The sequence below is a fragment of the Equus przewalskii genome, chromosome 3 (genome assembly GCF_037783145.1).
Source record: "Equus przewalskii isolate Varuska chromosome 3, EquPr2, whole genome shotgun sequence".
NCBI classification, from domain to species: domain Eukaryota; kingdom Metazoa; phylum Chordata; class Mammalia; order Perissodactyla; family Equidae; genus Equus; species Equus przewalskii.
The window spans coordinates 94847880-94865917 of NC_091833.1; the positions used below are offsets into that span (position 1 = coordinate 94847880).

At 34.4% G+C, this 18038-nt stretch overlaps 1 protein-coding gene across 15 annotated transcripts in view; it reads right to left on the reverse strand.

Annotated features, from left to right (window-relative positions):
- The window catches only part of PCDH7 (protocadherin 7), a 399930-nt gene that overhangs the window by 212249 nt on the left and 169643 nt on the right, over positions 1-18038 (reverse strand). For 6 of the 15 annotated variants that reach the window (XM_070613002.1, XM_070612999.1, XM_070613009.1 and 3 more), the window contains one exon: positions 5399-5615. The exons of 1 other annotated variant lie outside the window; for it this stretch is intronic. In XM_070613002.1, the coding sequence (XP_070469103.1) occupies positions 5399-5615 (217 nt within the window). The remainder of the gene's footprint in view (positions 1-5398; positions 5616-18038) is intronic. 8 more of the 15 variants (XM_070613006.1, XM_070613005.1, XM_070613004.1 and 5 more) reach the window with 2 other exon arrangements.

An 18038-nucleotide genomic window follows, 5' to 3' on the forward strand; every position in this document is an offset into this window, starting at 1 on the left:
CTCATTTTAGATACTTCCTGTGTTTAAACATCACTGCTCCTGAGTGTTACCCCACAAAAATGACAAACTGTCTGGAAAGTATTCAAGGTGAGAATATCGTTCTCACTCATAATTTTAGAATGCTATTCTTTGTGAGACTAAACATTTTTATGAGGCTTTCATGATTAAGCCATTGTATTATATCAAATTTACCTAAAGTTAATAATAATCACAACTATTTATCATTATTATTTAATTTCAATAATTTTGTCATCAATTAATATAGTGAAATTATTGCCACTTTTATTATTTATTTATGGATTATTAGGTGCTATTACATCATTTAATTTCTTCCACAATCCTATCATTTATTATTGAAGAAAGTGGGGCTAAGAGAAGTAAGAACATCACACTGCCAGCAAGAGGAGAAACCAAGATTCAAAGCCATGTCATTAGATTTCACAGCCTGTTTCTTAAAACACTACCTTCTATCCACAACATTGCCTGATCTCCACTAAGACAATATCTTCTTTAGATTCTTTTAGATTGGGCTGCTTCTTTTACTGGAAAGCTGCTATAGCAGACGTCTTGATTGGCTGAGATCCTGCTTAGAGGCAGTCTCTCTAATCACTTTCTCTCTCTAATCACTATGAAGGAGGAGTGAAAAGCCCCCTCCTGAAGCAGGGGCACATGAACTTCTTGGGATATTTGGAACATACAGAGCCATTTCACAGACGGGAACGTTGGAAAAGTAGAAAAAAGCAGCCCCAGTCAGACACTGACAACTAGAGTGACATAATGAAATGCAGAATCATGAAAATGAATCCTTTCCAAGGTATGCTAGTCTCTTCCTACAGAAAAAAAATGATCAGGGCATTTGTTTACCATTAGCAAGTATATGAGGAACTTTGGAGAGAGGGAAGAGGCAGGCTTGTTATATAATTCAATCTAAATGAAAACAGCACAAGCCAATAGTGACAGATAACAGCACCTTTCAGATGGCTGCTGAAAATTGGAGAGTGGGAGAAAATTAGAGAGAAAGAGTGTTCTTAAACTTACACAAGGATATGCTTAGTCTCCATTCTCACTACCTTCGGTTATATAAAAATGGTGGTTCGTTCCCAAATGATATTTCAAGTATATTGGCATTTATTTCTGATAGCAATGTGACAAGTTCATTACAGATACAAAACGGATGCACAGTGGAATGCACCATATTTTAACCCTCAAGAACAGTCTACTCTAAACATTGTTTAAAGCATGTGGAGTGAGGAAAATGAATTAAACAATTAAGCCTAGTTTATATAAGTCTGAAAGAGTAAGAAAGTTGAAAGTGGGGCGTTCAAAAATATTAGTCTATAAAAATTAAGATTAGCTTTTAAATCAAGAGGCGTAAAATTAATTAGACATTTACAGTGGCCAAGTTTCTGACCTTATTTAACTTTTTAAAACCTGCCTTATGGATCAACTGCCAGTTTCTTATTTTAATTTATTTCTCTGTTACACTATTTGTAAGTTTACCTAGAGGAAAATAGGTACTGTTCTGTATCTTTTGTTCACTCTTACTCTGACCAAAGTTGACATTGTCAAGTGAGAAAGTAAATGTGCTTATTCTACTGTGAGATCACTCAATCATAATTAAGGTTTTTGAAGGGCATTACCCCCAGGACCAGATCAGATCTATAGACGGCTCTTGCATAGCATGATCTGAGGCCAGGCTCCAAAATTGTCTCCCACACTGGCCTGCTGTGGTGTCAACATTTCTACCCATGTAGCCAGAAATCACACCCTTGACTCAGCCCACTTCTTTGATTTATGTCATATATGCATTATCTACTATTAGAATGCACATATGTTATGTGGGTTTCAAGAAAGGGCCTAGAATTACTTCTGCCCTGCCCACATTAATACATATTATCAAATTCACTTACCATCTCACTAGGAAACCCAAAGGCCTCTTTTTGCTCCAAACAGTAAAAAATAAAGAAAATTGGATGTAAGGAGACAATAGCAGATGGTCGGATCTGGGTGAGATTTTAGAGTTAGTTTAGTTAACTGCCTTACTGATGATCAGAAGCCCACCCAGATGGAGTAAGTGACCTACCCAATCCTAATGGCAAAATTGGGATTAGAGGTCACATTGGGTATTGACTATATTGAGTTGTTAAACACTGCCTATGATCAACCCATACACAGCAAAGGCAAACTAGCCTTGCAAAGATGATACAGGGGGGACTTTGAGAAGAATAAGTAGAATAACTAGTTTAAAATAAGAACTTCATATTTTAAAATATTTTATACCACTAAATATATTTTAATGAAATAATAAAAAACTAATTTCCCCAATCTTATCAAAGGATCAACATGAAATAATCATAATATCGACAATAATTAATTAAAGGCAAAGAAAAATATATAAGCGATCTTTTTCATGAATAAATGTATAATTCATGAGGGTTTCCTTAAAATATTTTTTAAATGGTATAATTTTCTCTATTATTTTCCAGAGATTCATGGATGCAAGTACCCAAGATTTGAAATTATCAAAATGGTGAGTCTCATTCCAATTATTAGATTCAGTTTTCAAGAAATTATGTTTATTCTTACAGTGTATTCTTTTTCTTAAGCTAATAAGAGAACAAATCTTCATTTGTTATTTGAAACTAATGTGGGTTGGGATACAGGGTAAAGTTTGTTCTAAAGAGAATTAACCCACAGGCCCTCAATAAAATTTTGTTAATCATGCTAATGTACAGAAGGTAGATAAAACTTTTGTAAAACATAAGTGCATTTCACTGCTAACATACTGTGTTTTAGTTATTTCCTTATTATAGCATCTGTGACAACTTATTTTTATCATTAGCTGTCCCAGCTTATACTCAGTTTGCATCATGACATTGGACTGTACTATGTTATTACACTGGAAATTATCTTCTAAACTTTACAATAATCCAAAAAATTAGTTATAACTGCATTATTTCACATAGGTTAAAGTACAAGGAAAATATTCTAGGTAATAATAATTAGGAACTAGGACAGCATTCAAAATGGTATTTTCATGGAAAATCCAATACAAATCCTGACTAAAACCTAACCAAGCAAAACACTGCAGATTATCTGGATTCCAATTAAATGTGACAAATGAATACCTGACAGGTTTCAATTCCAATTCTACTTATGTCAGAATGATCCATTAATACTGAAGATGAAATTACCAGGAAATTCAAGCAATACAATTGTACTTTATAGCTAGATAGTAGTCTGAAAACTTGGACCCAACAAATCTCTTACTCAAATGTCAAGTGCTACATTTGGCTCAGCCAAAGTGAATCACGTCTCCTTCTGTCATTACCTATAGATCAGGGCTAACATGAATCACAGCCAACAGATGACAAATAGTTATATAAACTCTGAATTTCAACTGTCAGTCACATATAAAATCAGAAAAGATCAGTTATATTATGATGGTCCTTGCTGTTGACAGAACTGAAAACATGGTCATAAAAAATAACTAAAAACCTCTTTGGGGAATTTGTCTGCATAAACTTTCTAGTCCCTTAACATGCTCACCTGTAAAGTTTTCCATGGCATGTATGTTTCCTAAAAAGTCACTCATATATATTTGTTATATATAATTATGTTTATTATTCGTCATTTCTTATTTTAAAGGCATTGAATCCCCTTAAACTCAAAAAACATAAAATAACATTAAAATGTGATTATAATGCCAATAATACAAAGTCCTTTCTATTGATATAGCTGACATTGAAAAAATAAAGACTTAGTTGTACATTATGTTGTGTATAGTGAGACAACTGCTTTTAAAACACAAATTATATGATATCATCAAAAGGTAATGGCAGATATAGTAATGCCCTTAAATTAAATTAATCCTGCCTTCCTAGGTATCTGTATACGTGTGTACAAAATATTATTATAGTGCTCTTAATTTAATTTTCACTTTTGTGCAAAGCATTTCAAACATATTCGTCTTAAATATATATTCATCAGCATTGCAATTCATATGAAAATTTTTATACTCACTTAAAAGATACTAAAAAAAGTTAATTCTTAAAAACTACATCAAACTGTCATCCACATAAGCACACAGCACCATACACACAGATAAGCATGCCGTTATTGCCATAAGGCAAAATGCCATTTAAACCCTGGATAATTAATCAAGAGGGATATCAGTCATCAGACCCTGATATCATACCTTCTCATCCAGACAATAATGTGAAGAAATAATTTTTAACATAATTTAGGTTAGCAATAATTTCATTTGGGGTCATTTATGATATAGTACTCTTTAATGTTGGACTTAAATATTCATAGGTAAACTTCCAGAAAAAAAAATCAGACTTTTTCCTGCATTAATATGCTCTATTTGCATATCATCTCTAAAGAAATTGGTATGTAACAAAAAGTTAAGAATGTCTTATTTCACTTGAGAATGGTGAAAGACACAAATCCGGTCAGGTTTTCACTAGAGATAAAATGTGTGTGGTTTTTTCTACCTATGTTCCTCTATGTATAAGCAAATCTCCTTTTATATTTGAAATAATAATAAAATTAGGCAAAACTTTAGTATTCCATTGTTTGACACAAACCTAGTCCTCAAGCATTTACTATAACCTGAAAGCCAAAAAATAAATCACCTAATTGTCTTTGGGAATATAAACAAATGTGAAAAGTTTTGTAAGTATTACTTGCAATCTAACTTTATAACTTAAAGGAAAGTATATATAAGCCCAATTGTTGTGGTAATTATGAGAATCATATCACAACAGGATAAGAAGATAGAGTACGATAATTTGCTTTCTTCCCATTCCTTTGCACAAAAATGAGAAAAACTTTCTATGGAAATGAGAGAGGAGTTCTAATAGTATTTACAATATATTTTGGAGAATGAGATAATACAGTTCTCCTTCATTGACTCCATATCACTTGAAAGGAGAGGTTTGAAAATGTGTTTCTAAATACCCAGGAAAAGAAAGAGTCGAGCAGGGTGTTTATGGTTATTTTCTTTCACTAAGACTGGACAATCGCAATTGAAGAAATAGTTGCATGACAAAAATGAATAGAAGAAAACAATAACACAAGACCTTTCTCAGTCACTATTGTTTAAGTATTATGCACTAATTTAGTTTTTTTCATCACAGGTGCTACTCTGATTTAGTTGTAAAGGTTTTATTTCTGACAGGCTGTTTTAAAATGATTGTGCAAGTTTGGTGAATTTTATCTATGTAGTTATGTTCCTTTATTTGGCATTTCTGTACTTTAGCAAATATTTATTATTTCGAATAAAGTAGTTTAGTGTCAGCTATTTTATTCTGGTTTTAGACTGACCTTCGCGCATCTACTTATTACAGCTCACTAGCGTGATTGTGTGTGTGAATGTTGTGTTTGCCCCTACCATTTTCCATATGCTCTGCCTCACCAACACTGCCATCCGGCGTGGTCCTTTCATAGTTGTCCTCTGGGAGTGGAAGGGCACCCAGTCTTGGCCCTGATGAACTCTTACTGCTTGGTGTTTCTGACTCCTCCAGCCCGCTGTCATAGCAACTCTGCAGTGACCCCTGATGTGGGTCCTGAGGCTGACTCACAACAGAAAACGTCACTCTACGAAATGGCTGTAAAAGAAAAGATTCTGAATGTCACTAAGATATAAGATTGTAAATGATCTTATTAAAAAATACATAAATTACATACATTAAGGTCTACTGACGACTAATTCAATACAAAATGGTTAGATATGTTGAAATCTATTTGGTTAACTCTGAATTATATGAGACAATGCCTAGAACTTAGATTTTAGTATGGAAAAACTGAAAATTCCCTTTCTGAAACAGAGATAAGAAAACACCAATTTCACTAAAACACACATTTAAATCTGATATGTTAGTTCCATACAGTCAACCTTTTTCTATTCTGTAGTTTTCACTTCAAATACATTTTTCACAAATAAACTCCCCATAAAAACAAGGGTCAGTGATTTTGGAAAGCAGTATTTATTGAACTAATCCATTGTAAGAAGACTTCATTTCTAAATACTTTGATATCATGGGTTAAAATTGAGTATTTTGGCAGTTAGTTTAAAGGTACAGCTACTAAACAGGAATTTAGATGCAGTGCTAGGAAATGGTAATATATTTCTTACTTCATTCGTATTAAAAATATTACCTACTGATCTTGAAATTGTAAGGGGAGTATTGAAATCATAGATGAAAGTTTACTTAACCAGGGAATAAAAAATAAACTAAAAAGTTTAATTGTGTGTGCTTACTATGAGTGTATGTAGTTTGTTCAAAAAAAGAAACATCATGTACAGTTTTAAGTTTATTTTAAAAAGACTGCAAGTCTATCTCATAATTTACCATGCTACTGACATTAGCTAGACCAAATTCTTACTATGTATGAAATTTCCAGATTATCATAACCTCAAAATAAAACAAAAATACTTTAGACTCATTGAGGGAAAAACCTAATGCCATGCATTGACAGTGCTATGTACACGATATCTGGAAAAAACAATATAAAAAGATTCTGTAATATCTGTCTGAGATTATTCTTGGCAATAGTTGTATCCATTAAGCTTTTGTATGATTTGAAGGTGGCATAAGTGTAAGGATTTTTAAGCCTGTAACTCAGAGAGGTTCTTTCTAATATAGAATATAAACCTAACGTTGCCACAATAGTGAGAAAGATAAAGAACCTTTTTTGCTCTTTTATAACCTGAATACCAATGGTACAAATCACTAGTTATAACTGGGACCAGTGGAATTTTTAAAATGATAAGAATTATCTACACATGGTAAGTGATTAATGGCATTGCTAAGAAGAGTTGTGACATTTTCCCCAAATTTATAAGTTGGCTTTGCTAAAAACTGCACACGCTTCCACAAATCCTCCCTTTCTTTTGTTGTAGATAGAAGATTGGCCAGGAATGTTGCCTACTGCTGATATTTCTGACCCAGTACACTCATCTTTGATGCACTTATTTGGAGTACAGTCTTTACAAAAATCTTCTTTTTCATTCTAGTTCAAAATCAAACTTTAGAATTGCTCAATCTTACTGCAAAGGGTGAACATCTAAAGCACATTGTCTTCTTTATAATGTTTTGCTGAATAAGAACTGCAGTATTTAAAAACAATTACAAAATATTTCTAGTAAAAATAGAATACACATCATGGGCCAAAATTCACCGTCAATAAACTTTCTAGAAACATTATCCTTATTTCACCAATAATTCTCATAATTCTTTATGGTAGTATGATTGTGATATTTTACCTTATATCTAAATAAACAGAAATCAATTTGTTTACCACTCTTTATCTTATGTATGCATATTTTCTTTTAAATTATTTTTCCATTTGTCACTCCCAGTTGACTGCAAACTATCTGTGATTTGTTTTATGTCTTTGTCTCACCTTGGATATGAGACCACTGACAATCTCCTAAAACCACGTCGTTCTGCACACAGAAGTTACTCAGCAAATACTACTGAACAATGATATTTTATGACAATGTTGAATTTAGGAAAGAACACCAAAGGTTATGCAGACATTTTATCACATCAACACATAGCAATGAGTTTAAAAAAAAAAATACCAAAAGAGAAAGGAGGGTCAAATGCTATTCTTAATTCCATTTTAATGACTCTCAAATCTTTTAGAATCAGTCTTCACTAACACAAGAAAATGTTCAAAATGAATACAGAAATACATAATTTACATAAGGAAATATATAATAAAGAAATACATAAATTGACATAGGAAAATAAGTAAAAAATTATGAGAAATGATGCTCCATTTTAATATAACAAGAGAAAAGATTGCGACGCTGGGTGAAGGGGGTTCTCTCAGGATCTGTGCTTAAATGCTGGTTCACCGGAAGCAATGACAGGACAGCAGACATCCAGGTGATAGGGTATGTTTGCAGTGAAAAATGTCAAAAATAAAATAATGATTTTCTGTAATGTTCTAGATAATAACTGCAATGAATCTGTGAACCTTGTTTTCTTGATTTGCTACCCTATTTGGACTGTGGATATTTTAATCTCCGTAAATTATTTTAGGTTATATGTTAAATGTAACAATGGAAGAAAAAATGTTGTAATTTGAACATGCTAAGATCAATATACATACTAACAAATACTTAGATTCATGAATACTTCCTTTTTGTATAAAAAGCTTTTTCATTTAAAATAATATCTCTAGGATTGAAAAAAGTCATTCACACACAAAAAATAAAGAGCATCCCACAGTGGATCACAAAATACCCCATCTATCATTTTTACCTGCTTTTAAAATTATTCCATTAGAATTCTCCAATACACTATCAGTATCATACTATTCTCTATTAAACTCTATTTTGATAATTTTGAATAAATAAGATTCTTGTGGTATATTATTTAAGTTATCAATGTGAATCAAATTTTTACAGAATCCTAAATTCTGAAGGAGAACCTATTGACGCAAGAGTTAAGCTTCAATTCCAATAATAAATCAGACATGTACATTTAGGTAGATAGACAGATAGATGATAGCTAGCTAGATAGATAGATGGAGATTGACAGACAGACAGATAGGCAGAAAGACAAGTATTTACACGCCATCCTTCATCATCAGTTTGGGCCTAATGAGAAGATAGGTTTTATAGCAGAAGTATGGCACAGAATTCATATTATTTATATATTCCAGAAATATCGACTAAACCATATGTGCAAAGCAGTGTGTTGACTGTGTGACAGACAGAATGAGTTTGCATTATATATGTAACTGTTGTTTTGTTAATTATTGATACTCTGAAGTAGAGTTGTTTTAAGCGGTGGTTCTTAAACCTAGATGTGCCTTAAAATGATCCAGAGAACGTATGAAAAAAACATAATGCCAAGACCTGGCCTCAGTCTAAATCCGATGAATCAGTGTTCATGGTAGGACTGGATATCAGCAGTTTGTAAGACTTCTCCACAGTGAGGAAGGAGAAACCCTACAATTGAACAACGTACGGAAAGAAGTCAAGAAGACCAAATCGCACCAGGAAGCCAGCTGGGCCACTTAGTGTCCACAGAGCTCCCCTGGAGAGTCAGTAGAACCATGGTTCCACCTTGAGATGCAAAAGTATGAACATGAAGACATCTAGGGACCTGAGGTGTCTAAGCTCTGTATTTTTCTGTCTAGGGTGATAAATGATTTGCATCCTACAGAGGCAAACTGGTCTTTCTAAAATAGGAAAAAGCAGAAAAGCCTGAGGAAGAGTGTCAGCCTTCCAGCTCTTTGAAACTGTGAAGATATGCTCAAAAATTGAATAAGTAATGCAAGAAAGAGGTCTCCAAGAAAATCATTCCAAAAATTGTGAGTGGGATAAGTGTGAGAATTATAAACAGGAGGGAGCATAAATCAAAAATTTTATTTAGACAAATGAATGATCTAATTAAGGGGTGAAGTTGAAGACGTGATCTGATAATTCCTTGCAAAAGAGAAGTTAGAAGAAATGTTGAAGGCAGAGGAATTTGCTAAGAAAGAGTGAACTATGGAGACACAGGAATGAGAATGGGCAGCGAGGCCATTCTAAAGCAGCCTATGTGGCTGATTGGATTTGGTCATTAACTCATTATACCTACATTTGTTTTGGACACATTATGTTTAGAATTGCAAGGATGTTCCAACAATGATTCTACAGATTTAAGAAAATAAAAATCTTACAGGTATATGAAAACAGGCAAATATAATATAATTGAGTTGCCAATAAAATAGAGGTACAAAAAAGATGCAGTGAAATCTGCTTGGGAACTTAGGGAAGGCATTGGAAGGGAGAGATTTGTGAGTTGAGACCTCCTCGTGTAGTTTGATAGCTAATATATGTTTGAGAGCAGGTTATAGATTCCATATCTGAGGCCAGCAGCAAAGAATAAAATAGAGAGCAGGTAGGAAAACCAGGTCGCTTTTGAAACTCAGAAGCCAGAAAGCTGATCCTTTCTGGAAAGAAAGAAATCAAATATGATCAAAGGCATTAGAGACATGGAGAAGAATGTTGACTATCAAATGTCCATCGGATTCATCCATTAGAAAGTCATTGTGGCTATAAAATCTCTAAACTCTAGGGCACAATTCTAGGAGATCAGACCAAAGGAAGTAAAAGATCCAGACATAAACATAGGGAGTAAGTGGAGATAGACTACTGTCTTTTAAAATATGACATAACAAGAAGTAGGATTGCAGTTAAAAGGAAAAGCTTTGCGTAAAGAGTTTTGTTTATTTATTTATCTGTATTTTTTTGTCTTTGTTATTGAAAAAATTTTACCTGAAGGTAAATATTTGCAGAAACAAGCAAAAAGGGGAGCATTGCTAACATCAGGTAGTTGGGGAATGAAAGAAATCGGGGAAGTAAACTTAGTAGAATTAAGAAAGAAATGAAATTAAAAATAAAATTACAAAAACAAAGTAAACAGTAAAACATGCTGAGGAATTGCATGTATGGTTTATGTGTGTGTTTTAATGAGAAAAAATGGTATATTAGGAAATAACAGAAAGAGAAATAGATTCTATTACAAGCAACCATATAGGTTCCCTATTGACCTTAGATGAGTTAGCTGACCCTTGGTTCTGGCGCCTTAGGCTCAGGGTCTGTAAAGCATAGATAATGATACCTACCCCTTACTAACTTCAATTCTCTGAGAAATAATGAGATAGTTTATAAAAAAAAAAAGCCTTAAGCTCCCTCAAAGACATATACTATAAAAGGTATGACACCTCAGGCCACAGTTATATAACTAGAGCTCTCACCCAGGTTTTTGTTTTTTGGGTTTTTTTTTAGAAATATAAAGTTGTCTCAGTAATTCACAAGGTTTCTAAATAGAATTTTTAAAACTCATGAAATCTCAAATCTTTCTCTCATTAATACACCAAGTTTTTATTGTTCTAAATGCAAAATTACTTGTAAAACATATATGTACACATAATAATACACATCTTCCAAAAACTATTTGAATCTAATCATTTATTAAGCATGAGTATTTCTATATTCAATTATTTTAGAATGGCATCTATCAACTATTTGTTGTCTCCTTTATGACATACTGGAGTCTTTCACTTCAAGACACACCCTGCTATAGGGACTACCCAGACATTTGAGAGGTTGTTACAAATATATTCAAAAGTAACTCCAGGTAATATGCAAACCCTGGGCTGTTGGATGTACCTTCATCATTGTCCTAGGCCCCAGCGGATGGAAATGTGTTAGCGTTGCCTTGCTTTAAACTACTATAGTCTGGAAGCCAGTATTTTCCACTCTTTACAGAATTTTATTCACTTTATTTTTTGGAAATCTAAAGGTCACATGGGAAGTGGGTAAAGATCTTAATGGAGAGGTCCTCTACCTTGTGATTTTGCTCTCATACTGTGGGGGCCCTGAGGATGGCTGTGTCTTCCCATCTTCCCCTCCTCACTGGAAATTCTGATGGGCCCAAGGTGAGGGACATGTGATTGCAGGGATCATTTATAAAATTACTCTTGTAAACGTGAAAAGACAAACATAACAAACAAGGATTTATTAAGTTGAGTGCTGCGGGGTATAAAATGTAACATAGTCAATAAACGCATTTGCTCATTAATATTTTTGATTTTTTTTTCTGTAAAATGTGAACAGAAGCTAAATTGGTATATTGGTAAACTGGGATCAAGAGAAAGATAGCCTGCCTAGAGGAGAAGAGTTGGAACACGTCTGGATTGCAGAACCAGGGCTTGTGTTCTCATGACCTTATTGTGAGGGGTAAGGCCTTTATCAAGGGAAAAGGTGGTGAGCATTTAATTCATTATTCTTTTTTGTAAGATTGCATCTCCATGATTGATAATGTAAGTTACCAAACAGTAAACCTAAAACTAGACAGTCCAATGGGTTTTGAGGTCACATAAGAAATTATCACAATCTCTACTTTACTTCAAATACGGACAGACAGCCAGATTTCATTCTGCTCTTATTCAAAGGGTTCAAGGAAAGTTAAATCCATACGCTTCAAATTCATTAGAGGACTAGAACAATTTTCTAAGAAGTGTTTTTTTTAATATCTAGAAAGGTGACGTCAAATTGTACCAGAAGTATGATAATTGCCTCATTTTTTATTTTAACTTGCAGATTCGTTAAAAATTTTTTTTTAATTTTAGAGAACCATGTAACAATCCTCCTTTTTTAAAAGCACAGATATAATAACATGTACTACTTATAATCTGCAACTTTGAGAAAATTAATTTTGAAGTTAACATTAATACGCTATCCTCTTTTCAGAATACAATCATGCCAAATAAGTATAACATTTCCAGATGCCGCCAATTAAAAAAAAAATCTTTGTCCCAAAGTTCATTTATAGTTTCTAAGACAAGCAATAGAGACCAGATGAATATTCACAAATATATGAATAATGATAAAACCTTTATTTTTATCCATTCTTAATTGTTAGATTGATGAAAAGGTCCCATAATCAGACATACTTAAAAATATTTGCCTTCCATCTACGTTAGCAAAATCTTCTAAGTTACAACCTGCACAATAAAAATGGGTTGTTTTCTTTGACAGGGCAGTGGCCAATTTCAGAAAAGAGGAAAGAAAGGAATTGAACTTTAGGGATATCCTGTTACACACAATACTTACAGTGAAAAGGAAACGTAGCCTCCGAGTAGGAGAGCAGAACTTTCCCCTTGGAGTCCATTTCTTATAACCTAGTGACACCACCTTTATGGGGATTTTATGTGCAGGAGGATAGGAGCCTAAGGATGCCACTGGAAAGAACTTCAGGTTCAGTCTCTTTCGCTCTTGAATACTGCTCTGTCTCACACACAACTTTATTGGGAACTTTAAATGTGGGCCTTCCCTTTTAGCTTCAATAGTTTCTCCATAAATCGTCTCCTTATCTGCTACTCACATACAGCTGTCTCAGTCATATCAATTATTTCTAAATGGGCTGAAAGGGCTTTTTTATTTTTTCCAATTCACTCAGTCATGTCCATCAAGCAGACTTCTAATGACTCTCTGTCAGTCATAAAGCACTGAAACAGTCATGGAGCAGAACATTGCAGTATTATAAGGAGTGTGCATTTTATTTTTAAAGAGGAGCTATCCAAGACTGTGAGAGCCTTCCTTGCAAATGCACAGAGCTTGATGAACCTGCAGACGTTTTCACCCAGTGTCAGCGGCTGTTGAACAAACATGTTTAGGATTCCATAGTGCATTAGTCGGAATATATCCGGCAGAACAACTTCAAACACACTTTAATCAGGTCTTTAAACTTTATAGGGGCATCTTCCTTTGCTAACATCTCAAGAGTCTTCCATACTTTAAACTGCCTTTCTTTCTTCTAAGTCAGTAGCAGATGAAAGGATGTTAAAAAGAAACATGTGGAGACATTTGAATTAATTAACTAAAACATTCACTTGGAAGGAGAAGTTAAATAACTGTATTTACTTCTTTTGACTTGCATGCAATTACATATTTGACATTATTGTTTATATTTGTACTAGAGAAACTAAGAATACAGGTGATACTTTGTAGTTCTTAGTCCAGTAGACCACAAACTACTAAATATCACAAAAGAATAAAGATGACAGTTCTAAAATAGTAGCTACTATGTGCCAGGAAAGTGCTATTCACTTTACTTGTGTTGTTGCTTCTCCTCATGCCATCCCTACATGGGTCATATTAATATCCTGACTTTGCAAATGAGAAATAAAATGAATTTAATATTCAAACTAATGCAAGAACTACTCCAGCCTAAAAATACAAGCTGATCCACTATTTTTTTCCCTAATGAAGGAATGTCAGCTAAAGCCTAAAACTCTTAGTAAGTGTAGGCAAACATTTTTTCTGAAAATTTCTAAAAAAGATATTATGCTCTAAAACACCACTCGCGGGTCCTCTATACTGTGGACACAATTGTCCCATCTATTTTTTGCCCTGTTTACTGGCTTCTCTTAAACCCAGCCTAGAATTTGGCCAACTTTTTCTGTAAAGTAAATATTTGAAGCTTTGTAAGTCTTAGGTCTCTGCCACAACTACTCAACCCCGCCCTTGTACTGCAGAAACAGCCACTGAAGATACGCAAGTGAATGAGTGTGGCCATGGCCCCATAAACTTTATTTATGGAAATGGAAATTTGAATTTCATATAATTATCCCACCCTGTGAAAAGTCATTTAAAAAAAATTTTTAACCACATAAAAATGTAAAAAATAAATGTAAAAAATACAACTTTTCTGTTGTATTAACATTTTTAAATGCTTTCGTGGACTTTTCAATTTGTGCACGAAGTCCTCATAAACAGTGTTTACCCATTATACCTCTGTTTCAGCGACAGTGCCTTAAAAATAGTTTATATTCAATTGTCATCTATTAGCATGTTCTGATATTTCTTCTTTGGAAAGAACTAAACTAGGGAATCGAGACTTAGAGTCAAGTACTGCCTCTCATATTAAGAGTGAAATCTGGGGAAAAGATGAATCTTTCAGCTTTAGCATCTTCAACTTTAAAATAAAGGAATTACAGCAGATGATACTTAATATCCTTTCCAGTTCCTTAATTCTCTGAAATTGCAAGATAGGCTTGTTGGATCAGTGAATAAATGGTTGAAGTCAATGATTTCAAAGTAGACTTTGCTCACCCATTAAGAAATTCCTCACTACACGCATGGCCTTAAACATATTAATGCATCTTGGAATGCATTTACTCATCAAAGATCATGCATAAAAATATGCATTAAATCAAACATTTTAGTCAATTACCTTAACGAAAAGCTACAAAGATGCTTTGGTTCCCTCTGGCTTAACATCTTTGTGAAAAAGTAAAGACATTCTCTTGAAGATCAGCTCCTCCATGGAATATGCTTGTCTAAATCTTCCTTATCCTCTGAAACCACCCCGTCTGTGACGCCTTCTTTGACTTAACCACATAAAAATGTTAATTGAGTTTCTACTATGTGCTAAAGGCTATGAGAGCTCATTCATTTCTCAAATGTATGATTTGAATGACAGAGGTTAGCAAGGTTGGTATGAAACAGAATGGTGAAGGCATGCTGGGCCACAATTGGATTTCACCTCCCAATTCATTTGAGAGTCTACATAGCTCCTTGTAAATCTTTATGTTTACACACACACAGAGACGGGGAGGCAGAGGGAGTCCTTGTTAGAAAAAGAGAATATTGACAGGCAACTAATGAGAAAAATACTATCTTCACAATGACATTCAATCCAACAAAGACTTATTAAGCACTTGCTTTGTGCCTACCACTGTGCCAAAAAATCTACATGCTGCAAATTCAGGCATCAAGCTTGGCTGGGCAAGTGTAGATTAGTCAGACAAAAGCACTCCCAGAATACTAGCAACGGTTTCTTTTTCTTTTCCTTTTGGCGTTGTGATAATCATCAAAAGCTCAGTTCGCATGCTGCTCAGTTGCTTTGCATGACTACTCTGTACACCCATGGAGTTCCAGAAACAGCTGAATGAAGTCGATGAACCTGTGTCTTAAACTCCACAGTTGGAGCTATTCTGCAGCAGTTCAAGGGAGCAGCGCTGAAGAACCAAGTGGAACTCCAGTAGGATTCCTCAGGCTTCCAACTACTGAAACACTAGAAATGAATAAATAAACAACAACAAGGACAAAATATGACCTTTAAAAAGCCGCCTCCGAAAATACATAGGAGCTTAGAAGCACAGATAGGAGCCCATCTCACAAATACCCAAATTGATTCTCCCATACTGAAATGAATGAAAATGAAACATGCATTTTAGGATCCACTCGAACAGATGCTCCAGATTTTTTTCTCTTTTTTCCTTTTCTATCTTAGACATTTCATCTGAACTGCACCTGGTGAAATCTGTTTAAGAAACTACATATGTTTAAAAACACTGGGTTTTCATATTCCGTGGAATGGAGGTTTGTGTCCTTAAATAGCTTTCCCTGGTCTGGATGGATTAGAATGTCTGACAAGAATCAACACAGACAAATGGAGTGAGGCTCTGAGGTGTGACTTGAGCATTTAATTATTAAACTGAGTTGAAACCTAATTCTTGAGCCAGAATCTTTTGCTACACAGATGAATCTTCTGCTACTCAGATGAATGGGTTCTGCTGCCATCCCCACCACTCACTTGTTTTATCTTAGCTGCACTTTGTTAAAAAGAAAAGCTAGCGGCTGGTCCCATGGCTGAGTGGTTAATTTCACGTGCTCTGCTTCAGCAGCCCAGGGTTTTGCAGGTTGGGATCCTGGGCATGTACATGGCACGGCTCATCAAGCCATGTTGAGGCAGCATCCCACAAAGCACAGCCAGAGGCACTCACAACTAGAATGTATTACTATGTACTGGTGGGCTTTGGGGAGAAGAAGAAGAAAATAAAAGATCGGCAACAGATATTAGCGCACATGCCAATCTTTAACCAAAAAAAAATAAAAGAAAAGCTACTAGCTACCAGTGTCCCTAAGAAAACAGTGCATTTGGTGTCTAGTATACGCTAATTTTCATTCCTTAGTACAAGTCAAATGACTCTAGAAAAATCAATGAAATGGGTGTAGTAGGCAAGAAAATAGACCCAGATGATGTCCACATCCTGAACCTGTGACTAGGTGACCTCATATGCAAAGAGGAATTTAAAATCACAGATAGAATTAAATTTGCTAATCAGTTGGCCTTAAAATAGGGAGATTATATTGGATTATCTGGGTGGGCCCAATGTAATCACAAGGGTTCTTAAAAGTAGAAAGGGGAGGCAGAAAAGGAAGTTAGAGTGATGCAATGTGAGAAGAACTGTACTCGCCTTTGCTAGCTTTGAAGAGAGAAGAAGGGGCCACATGCTAAGGAATGCAGGTGACCTCCAGAAGCTATTAAAGGCAAAGAAGGGAGAAGATTTTCCTCCAGTGCCTCCAGAATAAAAGCTACCTTACCAACACCTTGATTTTAGCCCAGAGAGACTCACTTTGGATTTCTGACTTCAAAAATCGTAAGGTAACAAATTCGCATAAGTTTTACACCATTAAATTCTTGGTTATTTGTTATAGCAGCAACAGGAAATTTATACAGCAGGCCATGGAGCCCAAGGATGGTGGGGAGAAAAGAGAAGTAAAGCGGATGGGCTTAGGCTTCACATTTATGAAAGAGGTTAGAGTCACCATTCAAATTTAAATTGGTGTTGCATTCCTGGATCAGCCCACTTGTAGGGCACTGAGAACCAGCAGGTAATTCTAATAGTTATACTTATTTTATAAAAGACTCAAATATACTGTGTTGCATATTTTATGTTGAAAGTGTTTAGGAAGTGTAAAAATGTTAAAATAATCTTTATAACCTGATTTTCACATTTATTATTCTTTTAATACAGTGAAAACACCAATAACCAACAAAACAAAATAAAAAAATGAAGTGGACTAGGTCTCTGTTCATTTATCCATGTGGGAAACGCCACTTCAAATTTATATACACATATAAATTTATATATAATCATTCCTCTCTTATCAGATAATTAATATCATATTTGGTGAAACCCATGGACTTTCAAATCAGGAAACTAGAATTTCTTTTCCTGGCACTGACTATAAGTTGAACAACTTCGGGCCACGGACTTAATTCTTCTTAACCAGGATTAATATTTTGTAAATATGAATGATAATTTCTCCATTTTAAAGATGCAATGAAGATCCAATTTGATCTTATAAGGGTAACACATTTTAATTGCAGAGAAGTCTATAAATTCTCATGCTGAATTGAGCCCAAAATTGAATCTATAGGCCAAAGATTTAGGGAGCTGATACAAGCACTAAAAATAGGCCATGAACTTGGAAGAAATAAATTTTTCCCACCACGCTAGCATGAAAAAAACTCTAATAATGAATGTCTTGATTTTCAAGAACAGCCTAATCTACACTGGAGAGAGTTAATAAATCCTAATGGATGTCTAACTGGAGTTACCATATTTGAAAATATGGCCCCTTGTCTGCTAACTTCTTTCTTATTTCCTTTTTGTTTTATACTTGTGTGTTAAAGAAATCTTTTAGGAGGATGAATTCTTTGTATAAA